The sequence below is a fragment of the Osmia bicornis genome, chromosome 3 (assembly GCF_907164935.1).
Source record: "Osmia bicornis bicornis chromosome 3, iOsmBic2.1, whole genome shotgun sequence".
NCBI lineage: Eukaryota > Metazoa > Arthropoda > Insecta > Hymenoptera > Megachilidae > Osmia > Osmia bicornis.
Genome location: NC_060218.1, coordinates 1931771 through 1957229, shown reverse-complemented (window position 1 = coordinate 1957229; position 25459 = coordinate 1931771). Strand labels below are relative to the sequence as shown.

Here is a 25459-nt window from a genome sequence, read left to right as displayed (position 1 = left end):
GGTTGGTGTTAGTTGGGTTCTTTAAATCAAAGACAGTTCACCAATGGCATTCTATGGACACGTAATGCAAAAAGCTCTTCGCCTTGACGAATGATCGCTTTGAAAATGGTTTCCTGTTAACAATGAAACAACCAGCATACTTAGCGTTTTTCGCATTAAACCGTTACCTTTTCTCTATACTTTGAAAAATAGTTGTTCTGCATTCAGACTATCACGTTTCGAAGCTGTACATTACGTTGCAGTTAAAATTCAGAACGTTTGCAAAAGAAAAAAAATGTCTTGCACTCGATCACGCAAAAAATAGGAAACAGAAATGAAGTTCAACGTGTTTTTCACAGAACGTGGTCTCAGCGAAAACAACGGAATCGCACAATAAACAGTCTACACGAAACGGTTTGAGGGAAAACATGCTGTTGCATCTGATTTCATTTGAATGCGTGATTGTACGTATTTTTGTATGATATACCCATAAAATGAAATTTGAATATTGGTATTGATTCGGAGTACATCTTGAACTTATTGTTAGTTTCATCGGTTTCTTGTCTATTATCAAGTTGGTATAAGAACTGATGCTCCGTAAGTGACAGCGTACACCTTAGTGTCACTGAAAAGGCATTCAGGTACACCTGGAAATGTAGGGAGACGATACTTGCGTCAGAAGCGAAGCGAAGTTCGATCTTCATTCACAAGTACGCCAGTCCTTGTCTTGAATCGCCTCGTGTTGCTAGTTGTCTCACTCTTTGCACTCGCGGCGTGCAAAGCGTGTTCCATCGGTGCAGGCGCACTCGTTGGTCGGTGCACCTGCACCGAACATCCAAGTTGGTGCTAGAGTATCGACCTACAGCATGTGGTAACTCACACTCATTTCTCCTCTGCTCTTTTCTTTCCTGCTTCCTCCTGGAACCTTGTGCCTTGTTCACCGATTACACCTCTCAATCCTTCCAACGGGTTTTCCCTCCTTTCTCTTTTCCGTCTGTCAGTGTCCCTTCTCTCTTTCGTCCGCCACGGAACAGGAATACGATTAGGTCGAAATTTACGGATGCGCCCATGGGAATTTCAACCTTAACGACGACCAAGAGGTACATTGTTGTGCATGCGCGCGAGGAAATGCAGGAACGTGTTACGTCCTCGGAACACCCTTCGCTCCGATTAGAAAGGATCCTTCAAACTTGACATAAACTTTCGGACGCGTGCACCGAGATTTTATAGCCGGAGTTGTGTGCGATTCGCGATTCATCGTGCTAATCGTTCGACGAGAAAAAAAAGATAATATTTAACCTTCGAATGGTGCTCGTGTGTGAGGCATGTAAATTATAAAGAGATGTTCCATCCACGTCTGTTTGACTCACTCCTATCATTATATTGCATTACTTGGTCGACAAATAGTACTTAGAAAAATTCATAGTCATGGACTTTTTCTTCCCGGAAAACTCGATTCGAATTTTTACGTAAGATTTTAAAGACGGATTTGAGGGAAAGATCAGAAATACGGTTTCATTCTTCCCACGATTCATTCGAATCAATAGACAAATCTCGCTTTCTTCGTTGTTTCTTTCTTTTTGGAAAAGAAACACTGCTACTGACGCGAGAGTCGGGAATGTAAGTAGGCGAGTCGGAAAGATTGAAAAGTCGAAGAAAGCGCGATGGTGCAATGTTTAGATACTTCGACACGGTCTCTAGGCTAATTGGAATGATCGTAAAGCGAAAGAAATACTATGAGTCATTGGTAATAAAGGGTAGCGCAAAGTGTTCGCGCGTATCCTGAACGCGGTAAGCCCGAGAGAGTCGCGAATGGGAGAGGGCTCCGTTCGGTGCAGACGTCCCTGGCTTTCGGCTCGAACAGCTCAGTTCATTTTGTTGGTAGAGGCGAACGGTGGTGCATAGCACGACAGCTGATTCTGAACGGTGTTGTGTCGACCGACCGTTTCTCTCGGCTGTCAGTCACAGTTGATACTCCGAATTGGTTAGTTGATTCACGACTCAACTTGGTTTCTCGCTTTATGCGTGTACGCGTAACGCAACTTTGCCCGCTGGGAGCAGTGCCGTGCGTGGTCGTGGTGAACGCATCCTTTGGAAACGAATGCAGCCTTGCAATTCGAAAAACTCGTCATCGATCGTGGGGAAAACGAAGGCAAGGTTTAAAGGGGCGTCGTAACGAAAAACTGTGCTAAAACCTGTCGAGCTCCGTTTCTCTTTGTTGAGAGGTGATCGTCGTGACCAAGAGGGTTTCTCTCGTAAACGACTACCGTGCATAGCAGAGCGAGAAACGAAAGGGCGGAGAGATAGAGGATGATGCATAGCGTCATTGTCAGGGTATGATTTCGGACACCGCTAGGATATCTATTTCTACGTTCGACGGATGGTGAGTTGATTCTATTTTAAATACACACCCCTAGCTATCCGATATTTTTTCTTCCAATGTTTCTCGACTCTCTTTCTCTCTTTCCCTGTCGCTCTCTCGAAGAACCGAATGCCTTTGTTCGTCTGCTACGATCAGATCTTGCTCCATCGTTTCCTACCACGGTCTTAGTCAGCTGTTAATTCTTTGTTGGAGAAACTTTACACGTAGTTTAATAACGACGAAAAGTATGTGCGGAGTTAGATCGTTTTGTTTGCATATTGCACGATGACCCAATTATTTTCACGGTCCTTTTCAATGTTCTTTCCTTTCCTAGCTACTGTCATTGAAACTGTTACCGTCACACTCGACACAGTTGGAATAATATTCGCGAGATTTCAAAGCGACGTCGTTCAAACTTTGCGTGCGATGAGTTGGAAAGAATAAAGGAAGAATAATTTAACGTTGAATAATTCTACGTTGTTTGCCACGTAAATAGACGCGGCTTAAGCGAAGAGAAGTAATGACATTCGAATCTTGGCACGATACCGCGCTACTTTCAACGGAGAAGGCTATGTTAGTCGCTACGTAGACAAAGATCGAGAAGCTATGTCGAGGGTTTCAAGAGAAATGAACGTTTAACGATAACGTAAAACTAGGTAAACGTATCTTTGCATGTGCTAAATCGATACCTCTAACAAGTATAATTTATCGTAAGTTACGCGATACACGTGCCGGTCGAAAGCTTCGTACGAATTATTAATATTTGCGATTCTGCTCAACACTGTCCAATGACTTGGTAGCTTCCAAGAACCAACAACGATTTAACCCCGCGCGATCTCGAGTAATTTCAACCCAAGGATTTATTAGATGCGTTTGCGAGTTTGTTGACCTCTACGGTTGGCAAAAATAACGCACGACCCTTAACCGTTCAAACGTTTATTTGCAGCGATCGTTATTCGACCGATTCTTACATATGTACGAACGATCGCGATAATATGAAACTTATCACAACCAAACAACATCGCTAATTTGTTCATCTGGTTTCAAGTACTCCGATAAAGCGATCGAGATCAATAGCTGATCTCAAAGTCACATCCAGTTGCGAGTCAACAATCGACGGATCAACGCTCGAGACTCGAGCACCTACGAGTACCGATCGATTTCATTTCAATATAAATCGGATGGTCAGTCTCATAAATCATGAATGATATTGCCAAAATTTTACGAACAACTTTTTTCGGCATGAATTCTCTATTCTCGATGACGATGTACGTGTAAATCGTACGTAGCTAAAGGGTTAAAATGCACGTGCCTCGCGTTTCGAGGACCAGCGCAGTTTCTGACACGTGTTTGTGCCGGAAAAACATCGTTTTGGCTTGTTGCGAGGCAGGAAACGACAAGTGTTTTCCTTTCTCTTTTCCTGCTTTTTTTACTTTTAACCCTTTCGTTACAGCGTTCACGGTAGGATAGTTACACGTAGAATTCTCCACTTGTTACCTTATGTAATTAATACTTTATTACAATTCTTCGCGGGGTCAGTAACCGGTGTTCCCCACAGCAATTAACGCGTTAACAGTTTAACAGTGAATTATTGATGAGATCAGATTTAATAGGGTTCGCGACGTGCAGATCACCGATGGTGCATAGTGTTCATGGGAAGCATTACTTTAATTCAACCAAGATACTTGGAATATTAAAGCGGGAAAATAATTTCGCTAAGAATCTCAGTTTTTTCATTCGTTTTCAACACAGAAGTATACCGTTCGTGTGTGTCGAGTGTACCTAATAAAATCATTCTAATCGCGAAATATCACATATGGAAATATGTAGATCATAGATAATTGAAAAATCTTTTATTATCGTGTCGTGTTGATTGGCAACCATTGTTACCTCTTGTAGAGTAGGGGAGTATCTAAAGTATGTTTGAACAAGTACAAGAAATGCACGTGGAGGATATTTGATTGATAAGAACTTCCCAGTTTTAATGAACTCTTTCATGTTGATACGTCAGATAGAAGGACAATTACTAATTAAAATATACTTATCGTTAACACATTGTTGATGGAGCATATAAATTCATAACTCACTCAAATAAAATCTGTTCAAAGACAAATGACTGATCGATCCGTCATCGATCGATGTGTTTAACTTCCGACAGGGTTTATCTCTTCTACTGCTGCAGCTGCACTTAAGTAGAAAAGCGCGGATTAGTCAGCCAGAAGCTAAGAGCGAAGGGTTGCCATGAAACTCGAAAGAAATTAATTTCATACAAGATCAGTGAAATAATAAATTTACGATGACACAGGTGTTAGGTAAAATAATAGTAACATATGTAAGTATTTACTGAAACAGTGAGCGAAAGATAAGAGTTTAATCTGGTTATTAGTATTATCAATTATCCCGATCACGATTTTATCTGTATCTAGTTAATCTCACCACACTTATTTCGTTATTATTTCATGTTATTTAATCATAAATTGTTCGATGACCGGTGACACCCTAATAATCCTGTTTGTCTCTAATAATTTCACGGAAACTGTCCAAACTCTATTGAAACTTGATTCAACCATAATCTCACAAAATTTCACAAACAAGTTGCTCATTAAAATATCGTACCCTTACCAAATCCTAAGCAATATCGAAAATAAAAATTTGTAGGGATTCGTAACAGAAGGATCAATGACACGGACGAGGTTTTATTTACCTCTTATCAGCAGGACTGAAAAGTAATGTTAGATCGTACCGTTCGGTAAATGTACGGCAATAAAAACGTAAATGGAAAGGGAAGGCTACTGGACGAATGAAAAAAGAGAAAAAGAGGAGGAAAAGCTCTTTGTCCACGAACTCGTTTTGACAGTGGCAAAATCCTTACTTTATATGCGTAGTATTGCGTACGATTCACGAATGTTATCCTGAAAACCGCTTTTTAATGTTGCGATGAAATCTCGTCTATATTATACTTTACGAGTCTTAAACGGTAGACAACTGTCCTTGTATATATTTATAATTTTTTACGCGTACCATATATAAATCGAGCGAAAATAATTCTGAATCGTATCGGCTGTTACATAAACGAATATTCCGGTGAACTTTGATAAGAAAAAAAGAAATTAATCAGTTCGCGTGTTATACGGCAATTTGGTTAATTTCCATTGATCGACAACTATATAAGTCAACAACACTATACAATTATAATTTTAACACGAAAGGAGGTTTCAATCGAAGCAAGTTCGAAAGCATTCGAGTAGTTTAAATTGGCTACTTTTATCGTTCCAGCATCAGTAGGTGATGGCAGATCTGAAGAATCTCAGTCTGAGTGGTGGAGGAGCATCCAGATACAGCGGGGATGAACAGGTGCAATTCATTCCGGGTGGAAGTCATCAAGTGACGATCAAATCTCCCCCACCCTCGTTACATTTGGAAAGCCTCAATAATGCGGTCCTCAGGTAAATTTGTATTACCTATTTATTATATTTTCAAACGATTTCAAACCCGAAGAAACTTTACTTCGAAACGAGTGCCGAGTATACGTAGAAGAGAATAAATTGAGGCTACATTAAACTGTATCGATCGTTGTACAGAAACGTTGTTACTTGAGAATACACAAGAAGATACCCATGCTGTTTTTAAGCGATTAAACTTTCCTTATCTTTGAAAAGTCGTCCAAATCTAGTCACTACCTTTTAGGATTATTGTACACTATCATTGATGTTTGTATAATACGCTAGGTCTATAGAAAATTCAAATAGAACGTTCTTAGAAAGTTTACTCTTTTCGTCTACCTTTTTAATAAGCATCCAAACAGAAGAATCTCTTCAAGTACATAGTTTTCAACAATGTTTGCCAGCTGGTTGTTGGATCGCCAGCTTTCCATTACCAGATGTCTTTAAATACAGTCATCTGTAGAGTTTCCATAAGAAAAAGATATTCCCGTTTAATCGGTTGTACGTATTTTCGCTTATAACTCATTGCTCACAGAGCTAACCTTCGATTGTTGTGTGTAGTTGAATCGTGCTTTGTTCATTATTAAACTATTTAGTGGTCTGTACATACAACTCACACAACTATTCATCGTAATCATTAGTGACTAACGATAAACCTACGCGCTTCTGTACAAATAATTAACGATAGCAAAAATGAGGTCATCAAATTCGGAAAAACATTCGATTATTTTCTTTTCCTATGACCTTTGATTTCTTTTTTATTTCCGCTTTTGTTTGATATCAACAACTAAACTGGTATAAGTAGCATTGACGTTGTTTCGCAGTACGCTACAACGATGACGAATGATAGAGATTCTACGTACGGTCATCGAATCGGCATCGAACACGTGAAATACTATACCTCAAATACTAATACCGTCTAAATCGGAGCTCAAGGTTCTTCCATTGATCGCGTTTAAGGCTTCGGCTCACTTTTCTTGGTCCCTTTCGTCGAACACGAATCGCTTGCTGTTCCTAAAGAAACGAACTTCGTTGTTCAGACTTTACGAGGATCTCGATAATAGAATAAAATTTTCTTTTATCGATTGGACGCAGCAACGAATTGCCCTGAATTACTTTTCACCACTGTTACCATTGCAGCGCTAAGAAGGAAAGCAAAAGTTTATAAACTCGTAAAGTAGTACGTGGAGAGCCGTTCTTTATTAGTTTCGCTTTAAATGCCGCGTTCGTAGAAGTGACAACGGGCAATTATCCAATTTGATGAAACTGAATGAATTACTCGCGCAACCCGACTCGCAATTTGTTTTGAAATCACGTTTTTCTGAAATCAAAGAAGGTCTTGAAAATTGAAAATTTCTGCCACTTACGTTTCAGTGGATCACAAAACAATCTTCATTGTAATTGCAACGGCAGCGCAACGAACGGTGCCCCGGTTTCAATGTGTACCAGCAGCATGTTCGTGAGGAAGGTGCCGAATCATAGTCCAGGACAGGATGGCAAAAGGCCGGCGGTTACGTTGTCGCATCTACCGAAGAGACCACCGGTTGACATCGAGTTCAAGAACCTGGCATACAGCGTGTCTGAGGGCAGGAAGAGAGGTTCGTCTTCGGCAATAAGTAACCGCGAATAGAAAAGATGCGATTTTGCTAGGCATTTTGCTCAACAACGAGTATGTGTATGGGTGCGAACGAGGTAGCTGAAAGAATCGATAGAGATGTACGTACAGGCCGGTTCTTGTTTCGGTCCAGATGCACCTCGTGTTGGTGCTACTGTACTTGCTTTTAAAGAGGTCAGCCAGAGAATCCGACTAGCCGTGAAACCCGCAGTTTAGCGAAATTTCTATACCTTATCTTCGAGAATGTTGCAAAGTCTTGGCAACACTGCCGGCTACCATTTTGGCAATGCGAGATATTACGTAAACCGTTAGAATGTGCACGCCGTGAAAAACATAACGATTCGAAAAAGAAAATAAAAATAATTCAAAAGACTAGAAACTAAAAAAAGGAAAGCTATAAAATTTTCTACCTGTTACATGTTAGGTGTGTTACGTTGCAGGATACAAAACGATTTTAAAATGTGTCAATGGAAAATTCCGATCCGGAGAACTGACCGCCATTATGGGCCCGTCCGGTGCCGGCAAGAGTACATTGATGAACGTGCTAGCAGGATACAAGTCAGTTAAATTCCGACGATATTTACGCGATCAAACTGGAGAGAAGTTCGATGACACTAAACTGTATATTTCCAGAACGTCTCACCTCAGCGGTTCCGTTCTGATAAACGGAAAAGACAGGAATCTCAGAAGATTTCGAAAGATGTCCTGTTACATAATGCAAGATGACCGTCTGCTGCCTCATCTAACGGTATACGAGACGATGACGGTCTCGGCGAACCTGAAACTGGGGAAAGACATCAGCGTGATGGAGAAGAAAGTAGTGGTAGGTCTAAGAAAGTCTCTAATAAAAACGAATAATTGTAAACTGATATCGATAAACGCAGGTCGAAGAAATCATCGAAACTCTTGGCCTAAGCGACGCGAGCAATACACAAACTCATTGCCTGAGTAGCGGTCAAAAGAAAAGGCTATCGATCGCATTGGAGCTCGTTAACAATCCTCCGGTGATGTTTTTCGATGAACCAACTTCCGGTTTAGATAGTTCGACTTGTTACCAATGCTTGAGCTTGCTCAAATCATTAAGCAGAGGAGGTAAAACGTGTTAACGACACAAGTCCATAATTTGAAACAATAAACTGATGATGATGATGATGATGAGTAATCTGTATAATATATTTGGTATCAGGAAGGACTATCATTTGCACGATACATCAACCAAGCGCACGATTGTTCGAAATGTTCGATCATTTGTACCTTTTGGCCGAGGGCCAATCTATATATCAAGGAAACGTAGGTGGACTAGTGCCCTTTTTGTCGTCGATGGGCTTGGAATGTCCTAGCTATCACAATCCAGCGGATTATGGTAGGTGAACGTTGCGATCGAATATTCTAACGATAGCTATAACTTATCGATCGCCTCTTTTAACGTGACTCATTTGGTTCAGTAATGGAAGTAGCATGCGGGGAACACGGCGAGTGCGTGCACAAGTTAGTGATGGCTGTGAACAATGGTAAATGCGCGAACTATCAGCATTATCATGCGGCGATAAACGCGGTGCAAACTGTATCGAACGATATCGCTAAGGAATCACCGCAACAAGAAACAAAGTCCGAGTCTGCTTTGATTCCGAACGGAGTCGCGAAACAACCAAACGGGGGGACGGTGATTAATATGCCGATTTCTTGCACTACCTCTTTGCTGGACAGCGCAGAGAGCATAGAACAGAAAGTCGGCTTTCCAACGAATAGCTGTACCCAGTTTTGGATTCTTCTTAAAAGAATCTTCTTATCGCAAATAAGAGACATGGTCAGTACATATTTAGAACTGTGAAGTTGCATCGAAAATCTAGGGTGAAAAGCTTTTTGGTTCATTAAAAATTCTCTCTCGTTACAGACATTAACGAGAGTAAGGCTGATTTCACACATAATAGTTGGATTTCTCATCGGTGCAATTTATTACGACATCGGTAACGATGCCTCGCAAGTAATGAGCAACGCTGGTTGCGTTTTCTTTACAGTCATGTTTCTCATGTTCACCGCTATGATGCCTACCATTCTTACGTGTAAGTGAACGCACAACATTTCCGCATCCTTATTGTCACATCAATGTATCAATGATATTTCCTGATTGTAGTTCCAACAGAAATGGCTGTTTTCGTGAGAGAACACCTAAATTATTGGTATTCCGTAAAATCTTACTATCTTGCGAGAACACTGGCCGATGTACCATTTCAAGTAAATATAACGCTTTTAAATCAGCTCCACACATTGGCTCCGCCACTTTTTCAATACTTTAATTAATATACTCAATTATTTTTTATTTACAGGTAGTATACTCTGTAGCATATGTTATCATTGTATATTTCATGACGTCGCAACCATTGGAAACGAATAGATTTATGATGTATTTAACTATATGCGTGTTAACAGCGTTAGTTTCTCAATCCATCGGTTTAGTGATAGGAGCAGCAATGAGTGTGGAGGTAAGGATTACAGTTCTTCTTTTCTGTTTTTGAAAAATATTCTTCTCTTGGTAAAAGAGAAATTTCGTGTTTCAGAGCGGAGTATTTATCGGCCCTGTGGCGTCGGTGCCGATCGTTCTGTTCTCCGGTTTCTTTGTCAATTTCGATGCCATTCCAAAGTATCTAAAATTTCTTTCGTACGCAAGCTACGTAAGGTATAGCTTCGAAGGCACCATAATTTCCGTGTATGGTTACAATCGTGCTAAGCTCAAGTGTACCGAGGCGTACTGCCACTTCAGGAGCCCGACGAAGTTCCTCGAAGAAATGTCGATGCAAAACGCCGTCTTCTGGATAGACGCCGCTGCACTGGCCTGCTTCTTGCTTTCCTTGAGGATTATCGCCTACTTTGTACTGAGACTGAAGTTACGATCTCTTCGTTAAAACGTGCGCTGCTGACCGAGGTGATGACTCGATAGGTCGTGATACTCGTCACAGGTATACGCTTCAATCTCGACGTTTCTTTACATTTAACCGAAAAGAATTTTCGGACATTCGCGATTATGATTCTCAACTCTGATTCTTTCCTCGTCGAAGATAGAAATACTCGAACGTTTCGAATTAACGAGCAAACTGTATATACACGTATGAAAACGACGCGTTGGGATGTTTTCAACTTTTTTCTTTTTTTCATTGTCAATTGCTAAGATTTTCTATACTTGCAAGGAGGAACTTTGAACCGACAAAGTTTGTTGAATTACGAACCACCGTGTGTGCTGTTGCGTTTATAAAGGTTTCATTACCAACGTTAGTATTTCACAGTTTTAAAACGTTCGAAAATGTCTACGTTCTTGATAATTCATCGATTAGTTCAAACTTGTCAGAAAAATCTGAAGAATGGAACTTACGAGGAAAGTTGTTTCGCACGGGTTGGACGAAACGAAGAAACAGAGATTAATTATATACGCATAGATCATTTAGGCATTTCTAATGAAATTAGGGTACACGTGAATTAGTTTAATATCATCGATAATAGACCGAAGAAAAACGAGACCACCGTGGGTGATATGCAATGAAATCGAAACGCAAACATTTATAGCCAATTATTACACAACTCGCCAGGAGCCTTAGGCCCATTTAAGACTCATGGTCCCTCCAACCAGCGCGTGCGCATCACGCGAAACTTCATGGACTTTTTTCGATAGATAAGCAATAGATTTTACGAATCGAAGATTAAAATTGATCCTTTATTGTTCTCGTGTTTACATCGATCGCTACATTCACTTAGATTATACGTATATATGTATATATACGTATACACATGGTATCTCGGAAATATACAAGTGTTAAATCGTTTAACATATCGGACAAAAATTTTAACCGACCTATTGGGATACCAAAAATTCATTTCCATGTCCGATGCGTACGTATATCGACGAGATACCTATTCTAGTATTTGTATTAAAATGATTTCGTACGAAATCGCGAGCGATCCTTACTCATATCGTCATTCCATTAATCGATTATTCAATAATTATAAGCGTTCAAGCGACAGAGATATTGTAAAAAAGAAACAAAAAAGCTCACACTTGACCAATCACTAGCTGCCTGTGCGTTTGCTTTTTAAGTGGGAGTGCTGAACATTGTTACATTTACTATGATGATATAGCCCTTTAATTAGAGAGATGAAGGGAGCATATACCGTATATTACGAGAGAAAACAAGTAGGCACGCCAGTCTATACATTAACGAATTTAACGAGATTATTCTGATTTTTGGAAACGTTTACAGAAATTTATTTCACGGCCTACGTACTTGTTCGTATCACTACGGGTTCGTTTACTCAACGACTGAAAAAGTAACAGAATGATTAAAGGTTTTGTAGATTAATTTTTAATTTTTTGTGTTTTCTTCTATTTCGTTCTCATATCGTATAGGATTTTGTAGAAAATCGCAAACACATATAATCGATCGATATAGGTGTATTTCGTTTAGTTTTCTAAATCTTGGAAACGATATTTGTTACAACAAGAAAAAAGAAAAACAAAAAGAAAAAAATAGTGGTATAAATATTTTTATATTTCCAATGTTAGATATAAATTCAACTTATGGTTTCTTGTTTTAGCTAAGGTATCTTATATACGATCGTTCCGTTCAAAGATTAGTTACCTTTATTCCGTCTTTATTGGTAGGAGCGAAATTACATTTAAATTGTATTCGTCAAGTACGTGCTCGTCATCTTCGAAGATAACTGTTGTGTAAAACAGGTAATTGTACTTGTCGCGGAACGTAAATATGTAGAAATTTTCTCGAGACCGAGCTTCTTTACTTAATCGAGTCGTCTTCGATTTGACGAAACTCTTTAGCTTGCTTCTACTGGTTTTAGACGAGTCGAACGACGGACATGGCGTTTAAATAATATGTTGTGCGATGATTTGTAACCAGTGATAAATTTATGCTATGCATATAATCGATACGTTTAGTGTTAAAAAAACGTAAATATTATGATTAATAGGGAGCGGGGGTCAAAAGTTTCCAATTCTTTTTTTTTATTTTCTTTCTATTCAACATACTGGCACTGTGGGAGATGTTGGGACACAATCGTATCGCGATCAACTTAATGCTGTTAAAATCGATATTACCAATTAGCACGTGGGATTATATTGATTTTATTCCGGATGCGTTTCAATTGTGATTCAGTATCGGCAAACAATCGTATGACGTAAACAGGAGTAAAGTTCTGTAAAGTGTACATATAGAATGCTGTAAGCGTAGGAACTTATGAAAGCAGGATAATGGAGTATGTTGAAATTGTATAGATACGATAAGGGCGTAACAGTTATTTCTTTCAGTTAAACAGAACAAACAATTAGTTAAACTGTTTAAATCTTGGCTCTTACTTGGGCGCATAACGAAAGTGAGATGTACAAAATGCGAATCGAACTTGTTGTATAGCGGTGAACACTAATGGCCTTCCTTCCAGAAGAGAAGGTGGCACTCCTACCACTCACCTGATACACTCGTACTGTGGTCTCGTTTTATGCCTTGTAAAATGTAACACTTTATTTTCTTACAATTACGATATAACACAGTATGAGATTTGCATTTTATTCTTAATTATTTTGATAATAAACTTGTTCCAACTCAGTCTTATGGTCTTAGAAGACTCAGTCTTCTTCCAAATATGGGCGCAGCGGAAACTTCTTGTTGCCCCAGCAAAACCGGTACACGAATCAGTCAGGCGAGTAATGGGAGGCCGTATTACCCTACTTTTCTTCTTACGATGGGAAGCCATTAACACTCGCCAAATTCTACAGAACCATTACGATATAAGAAATAGTTACCAAAGCAATTTGCAAGCATGCGACACACGCGTAGAACCAAGATTTAAACACGAAATCATTACGATTCTCAAGTTGCTTGCTTGCCACGTGCAGATCCGCCCCTAACCGAGGCCCTACATTTAGGGGTTTACGCATTTTTACCAACACCTGTACAAATCTTACTTTTATTCCAAATTCCTGAAAATTCTAGGGGTGGTTCTGACTATATGGTTTACAGATAACATTGAATTATCGGTTGATTGTTTTTTTATTGCTTCTCTCGATTCTGTTCTTTGCAATGCTGCGCAAACATATTCTTAGCTGGGAATTTCTGACAAGCGTAAAAGCAGTAATGTGTCGGACTTAATCACACTCCTACACACACAAACAGATGCGTGTACTGTGTTCAAGGCTCGCGAGATCAACTGACATGAGACTGTAATAACGAACAAGTAAACTTTTAATCCTACACACACATACACACGACTGTCTTGCGAGCAGAACCTTCGAACTGCTATTGACCCTTTCACTGTGACCATTACGTTAATCGTACATCTCTCGTAGAACTCGCCAATTAATTGACTTATTATTAATTTCAAGGAAATTAGAATAAAATTTTCTCGATAAGTAGGTAGTCGTTTAGATATGCTATTTGTAGGTAACAACCTATTTCGAGGTCGTATATCTACGTCGCTTGCAGGGAAAGGGTTAAATAGATTTTAAATAACATACATAAGTACCACGTATGCATATAGGTGCGCAGCATAGGAGAACTGATTTACAAAAGGAAAAACCATTTTCGCTTTTAGGACACATACTACACACGTCGAAGTACAATGTATATTGTTCGACCATGTATCGCATACAAGTACATGACACTTTTTTCAAGTATTGTAATTTTATATTGAACTAAAGAGTATACGTGTGTGAGGTTGTGCGCATGTGTGTGTGCGAACATCGAAGAATAAGTAATATCGCGTGAAAACGAAGTTTAACGAACGACGTGTAAGACGCGGGATAAAATGGTACCGTATGCCCTTACGATGTTAAATTGCCGAGCATTAATGTAACTCGTGTTCTGAACAAGGAATGTCACGTTTATACTAAAGCACAAATGAATAAACATCTGTATAATACGTACACACTCGAGTATTTAAACTTGCAACTGATAGAATTCGTCACAAACACGTGGGACACGAGGACCAATCTAACGTCGGGGTGGTTATTTTAAGCCTGCTTTAAGACCTCTTTCAATTCTTTTTTAAACTTTACCGACAGTCCCTAGAAAAATCCCTAGACGCGAGTTCTCAAAATACGTCCTCATTTCTAAACAAAATGCAAAAAAATTTGAGAGACGTGTTCAGGAGGCTCTAAAGAATATTTGTCTGGTCCTTATATTATCCAAATCGTCAAAAACTTATAAAATATTGAAATTGCTGTCTGTCAATGGTCAAGAAAATGGCGGATCGGACTCACCTACATTGATTTATTCGTAATATAAACATTTCTGCCAATAGTTTGTCCAAATGGGTACCAGACTAATATTCTTTGGGTCGGATAGAATAAAACGAGCACCCAAGGGATGATGTACAAGTCTCCAGGAAGAAGTATTTTGAAAACTACGATTTCGTTGACTGTTCATTCGCGAAAGACGTTAACAAGGTAAAACAGACCAGAAATTTAGTTTCTCGTTCATTCTGTAGGGCGTAGTTCGTTCGTTTGATTAATAAACAATTGTAAAATTAAAAATAATAATTAAATAATTTTTAATAGAATAATTAAACAACATTTTGCAATATACCCACGCGGAAATGTAAAGAAATAAACAATTTAAATAGATATAACAATAATTTGATTAATAAACAATTATAAAATATAAAATAATAATTAAACAAATATTAACAAATATCAGATAGAAATAGTTAAATCTGCGGAACCGGTGAAGCGGAACGTCATGCTTGATTGCGCGCGCCGCGCGCCGGTACCCGCGCGACCTGTACGGAGGTCAAATCTAATCAGTCTTATCGCGACCGCCGAAGGATATGGATCGAGCTGTCAAACATATACCGGTACGGGTTGTCACTATGGATATTCGTGCATGGATTTATCAGTGTGTTACCACAAGTGTTACTGTGTGTGCCTATGGTGTTTCCTATAGTGTTTCCCATGTTTTGGAATATTTATACGGATATATTAGTGCGACTTATGGTGTGGTCACCCATGTGTTCTGACATTTTTATACAAGTGCATTAGTGTGCTGTGTGGTGTGGTACCCCATGTACCTGCATGTGCTTTATTGTGTTTTATGGTGTGGTTTCCTTTGTGCTTTGGCATATATTTACGGATTTATTAGTGGGTTTTATGGAGTGGTACCCTATGTGTTTCGGCATATTTATATGGATTTATTAGTGGGTTTTATGGAGTAGTACCCTTTGTGTTTTGGCATATTTATACGGATTTATTAGTGGGTTTTATGGATTGGTATCCTGTGTGTTTTACAATAATTTTGCAAATATTTTATAGTGTTCTATGGTTTTCATCTTCGAGTGTTTTGGGATGTATTTGCATGTGTTTTACCGGGTTTTATGGTGTAGTTATTCCCATATAGTTTTGCATGCATATTTTTGAATTATCCTATGTATTAGCATATTAACTACAACAAATTGAGAGAAAACATATATCGTTCAAGAATCGTGATTTTTATGCTTTCAGATGAGTGCTTTGGCCAGTGGGGATACAGTTTCTTTGACGAGTGCAGTGGTGCAAGTCAACGATCGGTGAGTCGCATGCTTTAAAGTTCCTCCGGTTCCCATCATGTCGTAGGACGAATGGTCCGTAGCGACACGGGAATTGGTTGTAATTTTTATTTTTTGAGCGAGCATAGTGACCCACGAATATCAGTGTATCATTTTATACAATGATAATCGTGCAAATTGTTTTTTGTGTATTTTATGCCTTAGCTCAGGATAGGGTTTTCTTGTACATATTTACATATACATATAGATTTCGAGTTTGAAAATGTAAAGAAGTCGGATGACCCTCCGATTTCATAATACACTTTCTTTTTTATATGTACAAGAATTTATTTCGCGATGAGCAGATTTCAATATCAAAGTAATAAGCATGAATACTTTTAATTACTCCAACTACTTACTTTGATAAGGAAATCGCTCTTGAAATTGAAACGTTTTTCCGATTTTATTCGTGAAATTGGCATCAGGTTAGTATATGGGCTGGCCCCCACAGGGGGGTGGGATTTTCAGATTTATTAGTGTTGCGAAAAATTTACAGCGCGGGGGTAACTATGACAATGCACTGACTAGTATTCGGTGGGAATCCTTTTGGTTTTTAAATTCAATCCAATGTATTATTTATTTAATAATATTAGTTAGTTTTACGTCATAGTTGCCCAATTTTGCTTTTTAGTATTTGCTCTTCAAGCATAGTTTAAAGCTCCCCTTTCGAACTTGAAATTCATTCTATCACATTCACGGTTATCGACCCTAAACACTCATCATTCGCACTTCAGCATCACGAACTCTTTCACATAATCATTTATCCACCTGCATACCTTTGTGTAGTGAAATATTACCCCGTTAGATATTAATGTACCAGACATGTTTCTAGATCAGGATTTTCTATTTTAATTAGTGTTGCGAAAAATTTCCAACGCGAGAGTAAATATGACTATACACTGACTAGTATTCGGTGGGAATCCTTTTGGTTTTTATTTGATAAAATTAGTTACAAGGATTCCGCGGCATAAGACCGTGAACACCACCTCATGGGAGATAAAACCATGCATTACTAGGCCTTTGCAGGCGCAGCTTTAGAATACGGAACATATGAAAATATGTTACCATATTTTAAACTGTAGTCCTTTTGTCTATACTATGGGCGTCCGTCAATCTGACACCGTTGGATGCAACGTGTTGGACGGGCGGGTAGCGCTCTTAGCGAAGGGGTGCATCCTGTCCTGGCGTTACGACGTCCAGGCGGGGTGGGTGGTATGTAGCGTCGAGCGCAAGTTCAGGGGGCCTAAGAACCTCCGTTGCCAGCTGATATTAGCAGTGTACGCATGTTTGAGTCATATTTGCTCAATTTTGCTTTTCAATATTTGCTCTTCAAGCATAATTTAAAGCTCCCCTTTAGTCATGTTGCTAGATCAGGATTTTCTATTTTAATTAGTGTTGCGAAAAATAACGCGAGAGTAACAATGACGATGCACTTACTAGTACTCGGTGGGAATCCTTTTTGTTTTTAAACTCAATGTTTTATTTAATTAATCAAATTAGTTACAAGGATTCCGCGGCATAAGACCGTGAACACCATCTCATGGGAGATAAAACCATGCATTACTAGGCCTTTCAAGGCGCAGATTTAGAATGTGGCGGAGTACCAAATCTTCCATTTGATAAACTGCAGCTTTTTGTCTATACTATGGGCGTCCGTCAATCTGACACCGTTGGATGCAACGTGTTGGACGGGCGGGTAGCGCTCTTAGCGAAGGGGTGCACCCTGTTCTAGGCGGGGTGGGTGGTATGTAGCGTCGAGCGCAAGTTCAGGGGGCCTAAGAACCTCCGTTGCCAGCTGATATTAGAAGTGCACCGTTTTTGCGTCATAGTTGCTCTATTTTGCTTTTGAGTATTAGCTATTCTTTCGTACTTGAAATTCATTCTGTCACGTTCATGGTTCTCGACCCTAAACACTCATCATTCACACTTCAGCCTCACGAACTCTATCACATAATCATTTATCCACCCGCATACCCCAGTATAGTGAAATATTAGCCCGTTAGATTTTCTATTTTAATTAGTGTTGCGAAAAATTTCCAACCGCGAGAGTAAATATGACAATGCACTGACTAGTATTCGGTGGGAATCCTTTTGGTTTTTAAACTCAATCCAATATTTTATTTATTTAATCAAATTAGTTACAAGGATTCCGCGGCATAAGACCGTGAACACCACCTCATGGGAGATAAAACCATGCATTACTAGGCCTTTGCAGGCGCAGCTTTAGAATACGGAACATATGAAAATATGTTACCATATTTTAAACTGTAGTCCTTTTGTCTATACTATGGGCGTCCGTCAATCTGACACCGTTGGATGCAACGTGTTGGACGGGCGGGTAGCGCTCTTAGCGAAGGGGTGCATCCTGTCCTGGCGTTACGACGTCCAGGCGGGGTGGGTGGTATGTAGCGTCGAGCGCAAGTTCAGGGGGCCTAAGAACCTCCGTTGCCAGCTGATATTAGCAGTGCACCATGTTAGTGTCATAGTTGCTCAATTTTACTTTTCAGTATTTGCTCTTCAAGCATTGTATAAAGTTCCCTTTTCGAACTTGAAATTCATTCTATCACGTTCACGGTTCTCGACCTCACGAACTCTGTCTCATAACCATTTATCCACCTGCATACCTTTGTGTAGTGAAATATTACCCCGTTAGATATTAATGTACCAGACATGTTTCTAGATTAGGATTTTCTATTTTAATTAGTGTTGCGAAAAATTTCCAACGCGAAAGTAAATATGACTATACACTGACTAGTATTCGGTGGGAATCCTTTTGGTTGTTATGTAATAAAATTAGTTACAAGGATTCCGCGGCATAAGACCGTGAACACCACCTCATGGGAGATAAAACCATGCATTACTAGGCCTTTGCAGGCACAGCCATAGAGTACGGGACATTTAAGTATGTCGCACTCCATACGCTAAGCTGTCTTAAAGTCCTTTTGCCTATACTATTAGTGTCCACCACTCGAACACGTTGGGTGCAACGTGTTCGATGGGTGGGTAGCGCTATTAGCGAAGGGGTGCATCCTGCCTTAATGGCCAAGTGCCATTGCGGCCAGGTGCCTTAAACAGGCGGGATGGGTGGTATGTAGCGTCTGGCGTATGAACTAGGGGGCCTAAGAACCTTCGTTGCCAGCTGATATTAGCAGTGGACGCATGTGGAGTCATATTTGCTTAATTTTGCTTTTTAATATTTGCTCTTCAAGCATAATTTAAAGCTCCCCTTTAGTCATGTTGCTAGATCAGTATTTTCTATTTTAATTAGTGTTGCGAAAAATAACGCGAGAGTAAATATGGCGATGCACTTACGAGTATAGGGTGGGGGAATCCTTTTGGTTTTTGAACTCAATGTTTTATTTAATTAATCAAAGTAGTTACAAGGATTCCGCGGCATAAGACCGTGAAACCATCTCATGGGAGATAAAACCATGCATTACTAGGCCTTTTCAGGCGCAGCTTTAGAATGTGGCGCACGACCATATGTTACATATTGTAAACTGCAGCCTTTTGCCTATACTATGGGCGTCCGTCAATCTGACACGTTGGATGCAACGTGTTGGACGGGCGGGTAGCGCTCTTAGCGAAGGGGTGCATCCTATCCTAGGCGGGGTGGGTGGTGGTAGCGTCGAACGCAAGTTCAGGGGGCCTAAGAACCTCCGTTGCCAGCCCTATATTAGAAGTGCACCATGTTAGCGTCATACTTGCTCTATTTTGCTTTTCAGTATTTGCTCTTCAAGCATTGTAGAAAGCTCTTCGTTCATACTTCAACTTCGTTCTGTCACGTTCACGATTCTCGACTCTAAACATTCATCATTCACACTTCAGCCTCACGAACTCTCATCACATAATCATTTATCCACCCGCATACCCCAGTATAGTGAAATATTAGCCCGTTCGATGTTTATGTACTAGTCATATTTTTAGATCAGGATTTTCTATTTTAATTAGTGTTGCGAAAAATTTCCAACGCGTGAGTAAATATGACAATGCACTGACTAGTATTCGGTGGGAATCCTTTTGGTTTTTAAACTCAATCCAATATTTTATTTATTTAATCAAATTAGTTACAAGGATTCCGCGGCATAAGACCGTGAAACACCATCTCATGGGAGACAAACCCATGCATTACTAGGCCTTTGCAGGCGCAGCTTTAGAATACGGAACATATGAAAATATGTTACCATATTCTAAACTGTAGTCCTTTTGTCTATACTATGGGCGTCCGTCAATCTGACACCGTTGGATGCAACGTGTTGGACGGGCGGGTAGCGCTCTTAGCGAAGGGGTGCATCCTGTCCTGGCGTTACGACGTCCAGGCGGGGTGGGTGGTATGTAGCGTCGAGCGCAAGTTCAGGGGGCCTAAGAACCTCCGTTGCCAGCTGATATTAGCAGTGCACCATGTTTTATGTCATAGTTGCTCAATTATGCTTTTTAGTATTTGCTCTTCAAGCTTTATATTTGCAAAGTCGAGTCACTTTTATTAAAATAGTCTAGTTTATTTCCTCGCTATCTTCTCCATTCGCTCTCGTCTTCGACTGACCTCGCACCGCGTTACACATTTCCTTTTACCCCCAATCACTCTGTCTTTCTTTCGCGGTTATCCTCCAAGCTATCCGACCATATACTCCACCCCCCTGGGGGGACCAGCCCATATACTAAATCGGAGCCGTGAAATTTCGCCGATATTCTTACTTTTAATAAAGTGAGAATATCATCTTTAGTTTTTGCTAATCATACGTTTTAGCTTAGGCATTTCAGCACACATGAAGAAAACTGGTAGGTGAAAATACCTTTGGCCTTGTTCATTTTTGTGCCCAAAGCTCATTCGGGTACTTAGATGTACTCGCGTGGGTGGAGGGCGGTGGACAAGGTTTAGTTTTAAGTGTAATACATTTTGGCGACTGACAAAAGTAGTGAACCAATAGTGAACCACGATACAAGTTCCACATGTGTGTGTGTGGTTAGGATGTGGGATTTGTATCGTTTATTAACAATCTTTAGTTACTATAACATTACAAAATACTTATCAAACAATAAATTGAAAAATTTTTACATTAGATATTCAATAAAACACGAAAATGGGATGTGTTACTTTAGCGTAATGTTCACTATTATTTGTCAGTTGATTTCAGCAAAAAGGTATGATTTTATTAGAGTGTGAAAGTTGAATTGAACTCGGGTGTCGGAGGCGTCCCGGGACGTTCTCCCTAGGTGTAGGCATTTTTGCACCCGGGTGGTTGTATGAGAACCGTGGAGTGAATTTTTGTGAGAATGATTTTTGCCCTTTTTTAAATATAGCGATAGGCAGGCAGGTAGTTTACTTCTGGTATGATTGAGTTTAGTTTATAAGTAGGCAGGGCCAGAGCAAGCTTTCATGTTTCTCTTCGTATTCTCCTCTAATACGTGAGAAGCTTGTATCTGGGGTTGGGAAACCAAAAATCAAGAGAAAAGATGAAAATGCAATTTAATTAATTTATCAATTAATTAATTTAGCATTCTCTCTTGATTTTTTCAAGGCCAAGCCTTATTAGTTTTTAAGTCGTAGTCGTGGTACTAGACCCGATTACAAAAATGAAGTATTAAAGTGAAAGTGCAGTGAAGTGAAGTGAAATTAAAAAGTGTTTTGTGCTTGGACATTTGCAAAAATTGTGCAGGTATGCGAGTAGCGGTTCAAGGGATCGTTGCTCGTTTACGTGTTACGTTTTTACAAATGTCTGAGCAAACGTAAAATTTTCGCGAGTGATTTTTGTGAGGCTATTGCCGAAGAAAGAAGAGGCTATATGCTGAAGAGCCCCGGCAAAATTTGCCCAGAAGAGGGGAACTACTAATGGCTCTCCATCTTCGGATGGACAGTTATTCTGTCACTATGCTCGCAAATTTGTTTTTTCATTTTTTAGTTTTTTTTTGTATGATCTTTTTGTACATATCGTCGAGAACATATTGAACTCCAAATTTTATGAGTTCAATAGCCAGCTCGTTGAATGGTCAACTCGCGATTTTATTTCCCCTATTTCTTTTTTCTTTATTACTTTATTGAAATAAATTATTCTTTTCTTATTGATTTGCCCATCCATTATATTTCATGTTCTTATTTTAAATAGGTTCAATTTATTTAAAACATAGCCTGGGTGAGTTCTCATTTTATTAAATATCTCTGAGATTGTAATGGTAATTATATTTTCTGTTCCCTGCATTTTTCATTTCAATTGTAATCGAAATTATGGTATTAATTATATTTTCTATTTCAGCATTTTATTGGTGAATTGTTATTTTGTTAATTGTTACTGAAATTATGATGTTAATTATATTTTCTATTTCAGCATTTTATTGTTGAATTGTTATTTTGTTTGTTTTGGGGGGTTCTGTGATTTTAGGGAGGTCACTATTTTATTTCAGGAAATTATTCTCCTCATGTATATAATAATCATCTTTTCTATTACAGCATTTTGTTGTTCAATTGTTATTTTGTTAATTGCTACTAAAATTATGATGTTAATTATATTTTCTATTTCAGCATTTTATTGTTGAAACTTTTATGTCGTTTGTTTTAAGGGGTTTTGTGATTTTAGGGAGGTCACTGTTTTATTTCAGGAAATTATTCTCCTCATGTATATAATAATCATCTTTTCTATTACAGCATTTTGTTGTTCAATTGTTATTTTGTTAACTGTTACTGAAATTATAATGTTAATTATATTTTCTATTTCAGCATTTTATTGTTGAAAGTTTTATGTTGTTTGTTTTGAGGGGTTTTGTGATTTTAGGGAGGTCACTATTTTATTTCAGGAAATTATTCTCCTCGTGTATATAATAATCATCTTTTCTATTACAGCATTTTGTTTTTCAATTGTTATTTTGTTAACTGTTACTGAAATTATGATGTTAATTATATTTTCTATTTCAGCATTTTATTGTTGAAAATTTTATGTTGTTTGTTTTGAGGGGTTTTGTGATTTTAGGGAGGTCACTATTTTATTTCAGGAAATTATTCTCCTCGTGTATATAATAATCATCTTTTCTATTACAGCATTTTGTTTTTCAATTGTTATTTTGTTAACTGTTACTGAAATTATGATGTTAATTATATTTTCTATTTCAGCATTTTATTGTTGAAAATTTTATGTTGTTTGTTTTGAGGGGTTTTGTGATTTTAGGGAGGTCACTATTTTATTTCAGGAAATTATTCTCCTCATATATATAATAATCATCTTTTCTATTACAGCATTTTGTTTTTCAATTGTTATTTTGTTAACTGTTACTGAAATTATGATGTTAATTATATTTTCTATTTCAGCATTTTATTGTTAAATTATTATTATTTTCTTAATTGTTTCTGATATTAGGATGTTAATTTTATTTTCTATTTCAAGATTGTATTGCTTACATTTTTATTTTATGTTGTCTGTTTTGAATGGTTTCACGTTCTTATGATTTTAGGGTGGGTCACTAACGTAGCCACCTCCACGGGGTGTGACCTGGTAATTGATATCGTTTTCTAAAGATAACTTTTAGAAAGCGATATCAAGCTAAGAGCTACAATAAAAAGATTTATATATTTTTTAATTGGGAAACAATAGTTTAAATTCAGAAAAGTATTTTCGGGATTGCAATATTACCATATAGAACGTATAACTATAGTAATTTTATAGTTCCTGAAAAAGAAACTTGTATGATTTTTGACTAATTACAAATGACTAATTACCTCCTTGTTTTCGAAGTGGGTTAAAAATAAAATTAAAAAAAAATCATAAAATATGGAATTTAGAAAGAACGAAGTTGTTTGATACGCAATGGTAGAAAGAAATTAACCCTGGCGAAGATATTTCAAGCAGAGACAGATCTCGCTCTTGTCCACAGAACACATAATTTCTGCTTTTCATTTGATAGAAATTCGCTACGTTGACTAACAAATATTTTTCTTATAACAATTTTCAAGAGGAATTCATTATTGAATGAAAGTAAAAATTTGCATAAATGGAGGGTGGATGGGATGCGGTAGGGCGGGTCTCCAAACCACAGCAACCTTCTCGTGGTGAGAACTGGGCAATCGTTATTATTCGATGACTAATTAATAACTGTATCATTATTTCTATGGTACATTTATTAATTATACAGCAAATAATACGAGCGAATTGGCTGCGAAATTTATGCTTTCTTTTCTATGCTCTCTGTTATATATTTTTCAGGAACTGTGCCTTTCAGATTCTGAAGTGTATCACATTGCAACTACAATTTTACGGAACGAAAATTAATAATAATGAATGCATGTTTAATTATGTACTTATACATATAGCTATCGTAGCATACACGTATCATTTAGGTGTATGCAAAAGGTGACGTAGTTTAGCATGCCGTTAGTTGATAGGGTTGATAGCATGCGATAATTGAGGTGGCGCTTAAATCAGTTTCTGTTCGGCCTAATTTTCTATGAAACGTTGACTGTTTTACCGACGCGGAATTCGAAGTTCGGCCTCGACGCTCGCATCACCTTAAACTCTAACTTTTTATTAACTACTACTATTTATTCTTTAGGTTGTAACATTTTTTATTTTTTTCTCTTGAAAAATGCTCCTCATATATATACTTTTATTTGTATGATGCTTTGAAATAGTTCTATAAAGTATAATTTAGAATAATGTTAACAATCATGAAATTAAGTTGGCAAGAATTGAAGAGGGTAGTTTACGGAAGTGATCGAAAGCATCACGATCAATTGTACAATCGTGGGATTAGACTGAAGGTATTTAAAGATTATAAAGCATGGAGAAACCCATCGTTCGTGCACGAGTGGTAAAGGTCCTTGGTAGGACAGGTTCCCAAGGGCAATGTACGCAGGTTAAAGTGGAATTTCTGAACGAACAAAATAGGCAGCTGATACGAAACGTAAAAGGCCCTGTGCGCGAAGGGGACATTTTAACACTCTTAGAATCAGAAAGAGAAGCTAGACGGCTTCGTTAGTCTAAACACAAAAAGTGACCTTCCTTCTTGATCATTAAAAAGGTATTAAAAAATATACATATATACATGTATGTTTTACATCAATTCCTGGATTCCTATAAAACACACACACAAAGAAGATCCATTATTAATTGAATATTTATTTCCCAGGTGTGATGAGAAGAAACGTGCAGATTCTATCTTTTTATTATACGTGTGTCGTTAATAGAATATCAAATATTCTGAATACTGATGATTGCAATGATACGTATGCGAATGTAATTAAAATTTGCAAATAAAAATAGTTCATTTATAATGTTTCGATAATTCCCAGAAACTCAATTCTCATAACTAGCATTACTGCTCAGTTTAGCGTAAACATCATTTCACGGTTTCTAAAGCTAAAGCTATATGAAAATTAAGTAAATCTCATGACTCATAACCGTTGTACAGAACTTTCTAGAACAATAAAAGAGTCTCTTCGGTCTTCTCGTGCATTAGGTACGCTTCCAGCAGATGTCATTTCCATCGCTGTTCAGCTAA

The 25459-nt window shown here is 38.3% G+C and overlaps 2 protein-coding genes across 2 annotated transcripts; both read left to right on the top strand.

Moving 5' to 3' along the window:
• Positions 1-1369: 1369 nt before the first annotated feature.
• On the top strand, positions 1370-14321 carry LOC114877512 (ATP-binding cassette sub-family G member 4). The gene is made up of 12 exons (XM_029190177.2): positions 1370-2362; positions 5618-5787; positions 7159-7382; positions 7840-7957; positions 8033-8222; positions 8284-8491; positions 8586-8762; positions 8845-9206; positions 9294-9462; positions 9534-9634; positions 9727-9882; positions 9958-14321. The coding sequence occupies exons 2-12, from the start codon at positions 5630-5632 to the stop codon at positions 10300-10302; spliced, it is 2208 nt and encodes a 735-aa protein (XP_029046010.1). The 5' UTR covers positions 1370-2362; positions 5618-5629; the 3' UTR covers positions 10303-14321.
• A 9116-nt stretch (positions 14322-23437) lies between these two features.
• LOC114872690 (40S ribosomal protein S28-like) lies at positions 23438-25232 on the top strand. Its single transcript, XM_029180163.2, has 2 exons — positions 23438-24979; positions 25088-25232. Exon 1 carries the CDS (start codon positions 24740-24742, stop codon positions 24935-24937), a length of 198 nt encoding a protein of 65 aa, XP_029035996.1. The 5' UTR covers positions 23438-24739; the 3' UTR covers positions 24938-24979; positions 25088-25232.
• The last annotated feature ends 227 nt before the right edge of the window (positions 25233-25459 follow it).

Excerpts from the sequence above, each read along its gene's own strand:
- LOC114877512 (XM_029190177.2), top strand. The coding sequence starts at position 5,630 with ATGGCAGATCTGAAGAATCTCAGTCTGAGTGGTGGAGGAGCATCCAGA. Across the intron at positions 7,383-7,839 it reads GTCTGAGGGCAGGAAGAGAG|GATACAAAACGATTTTAAAA; the intron begins GTTCGTCTTCGG and ends GTTACGTTGCAG. Across the intron at positions 9,883-9,957 it reads GAGCAGCAATGAGTGTGGAG|AGCGGAGTATTTATCGGCCC; the intron begins GTAAGGATTACA and ends TTCGTGTTTCAG.
- LOC114872690 (XM_029180163.2), top strand. The coding sequence starts at position 24,740 with ATGGAGAAACCCATCGTTCGTGCACGAGTGGTAAAGGTCCTTGGTAGG.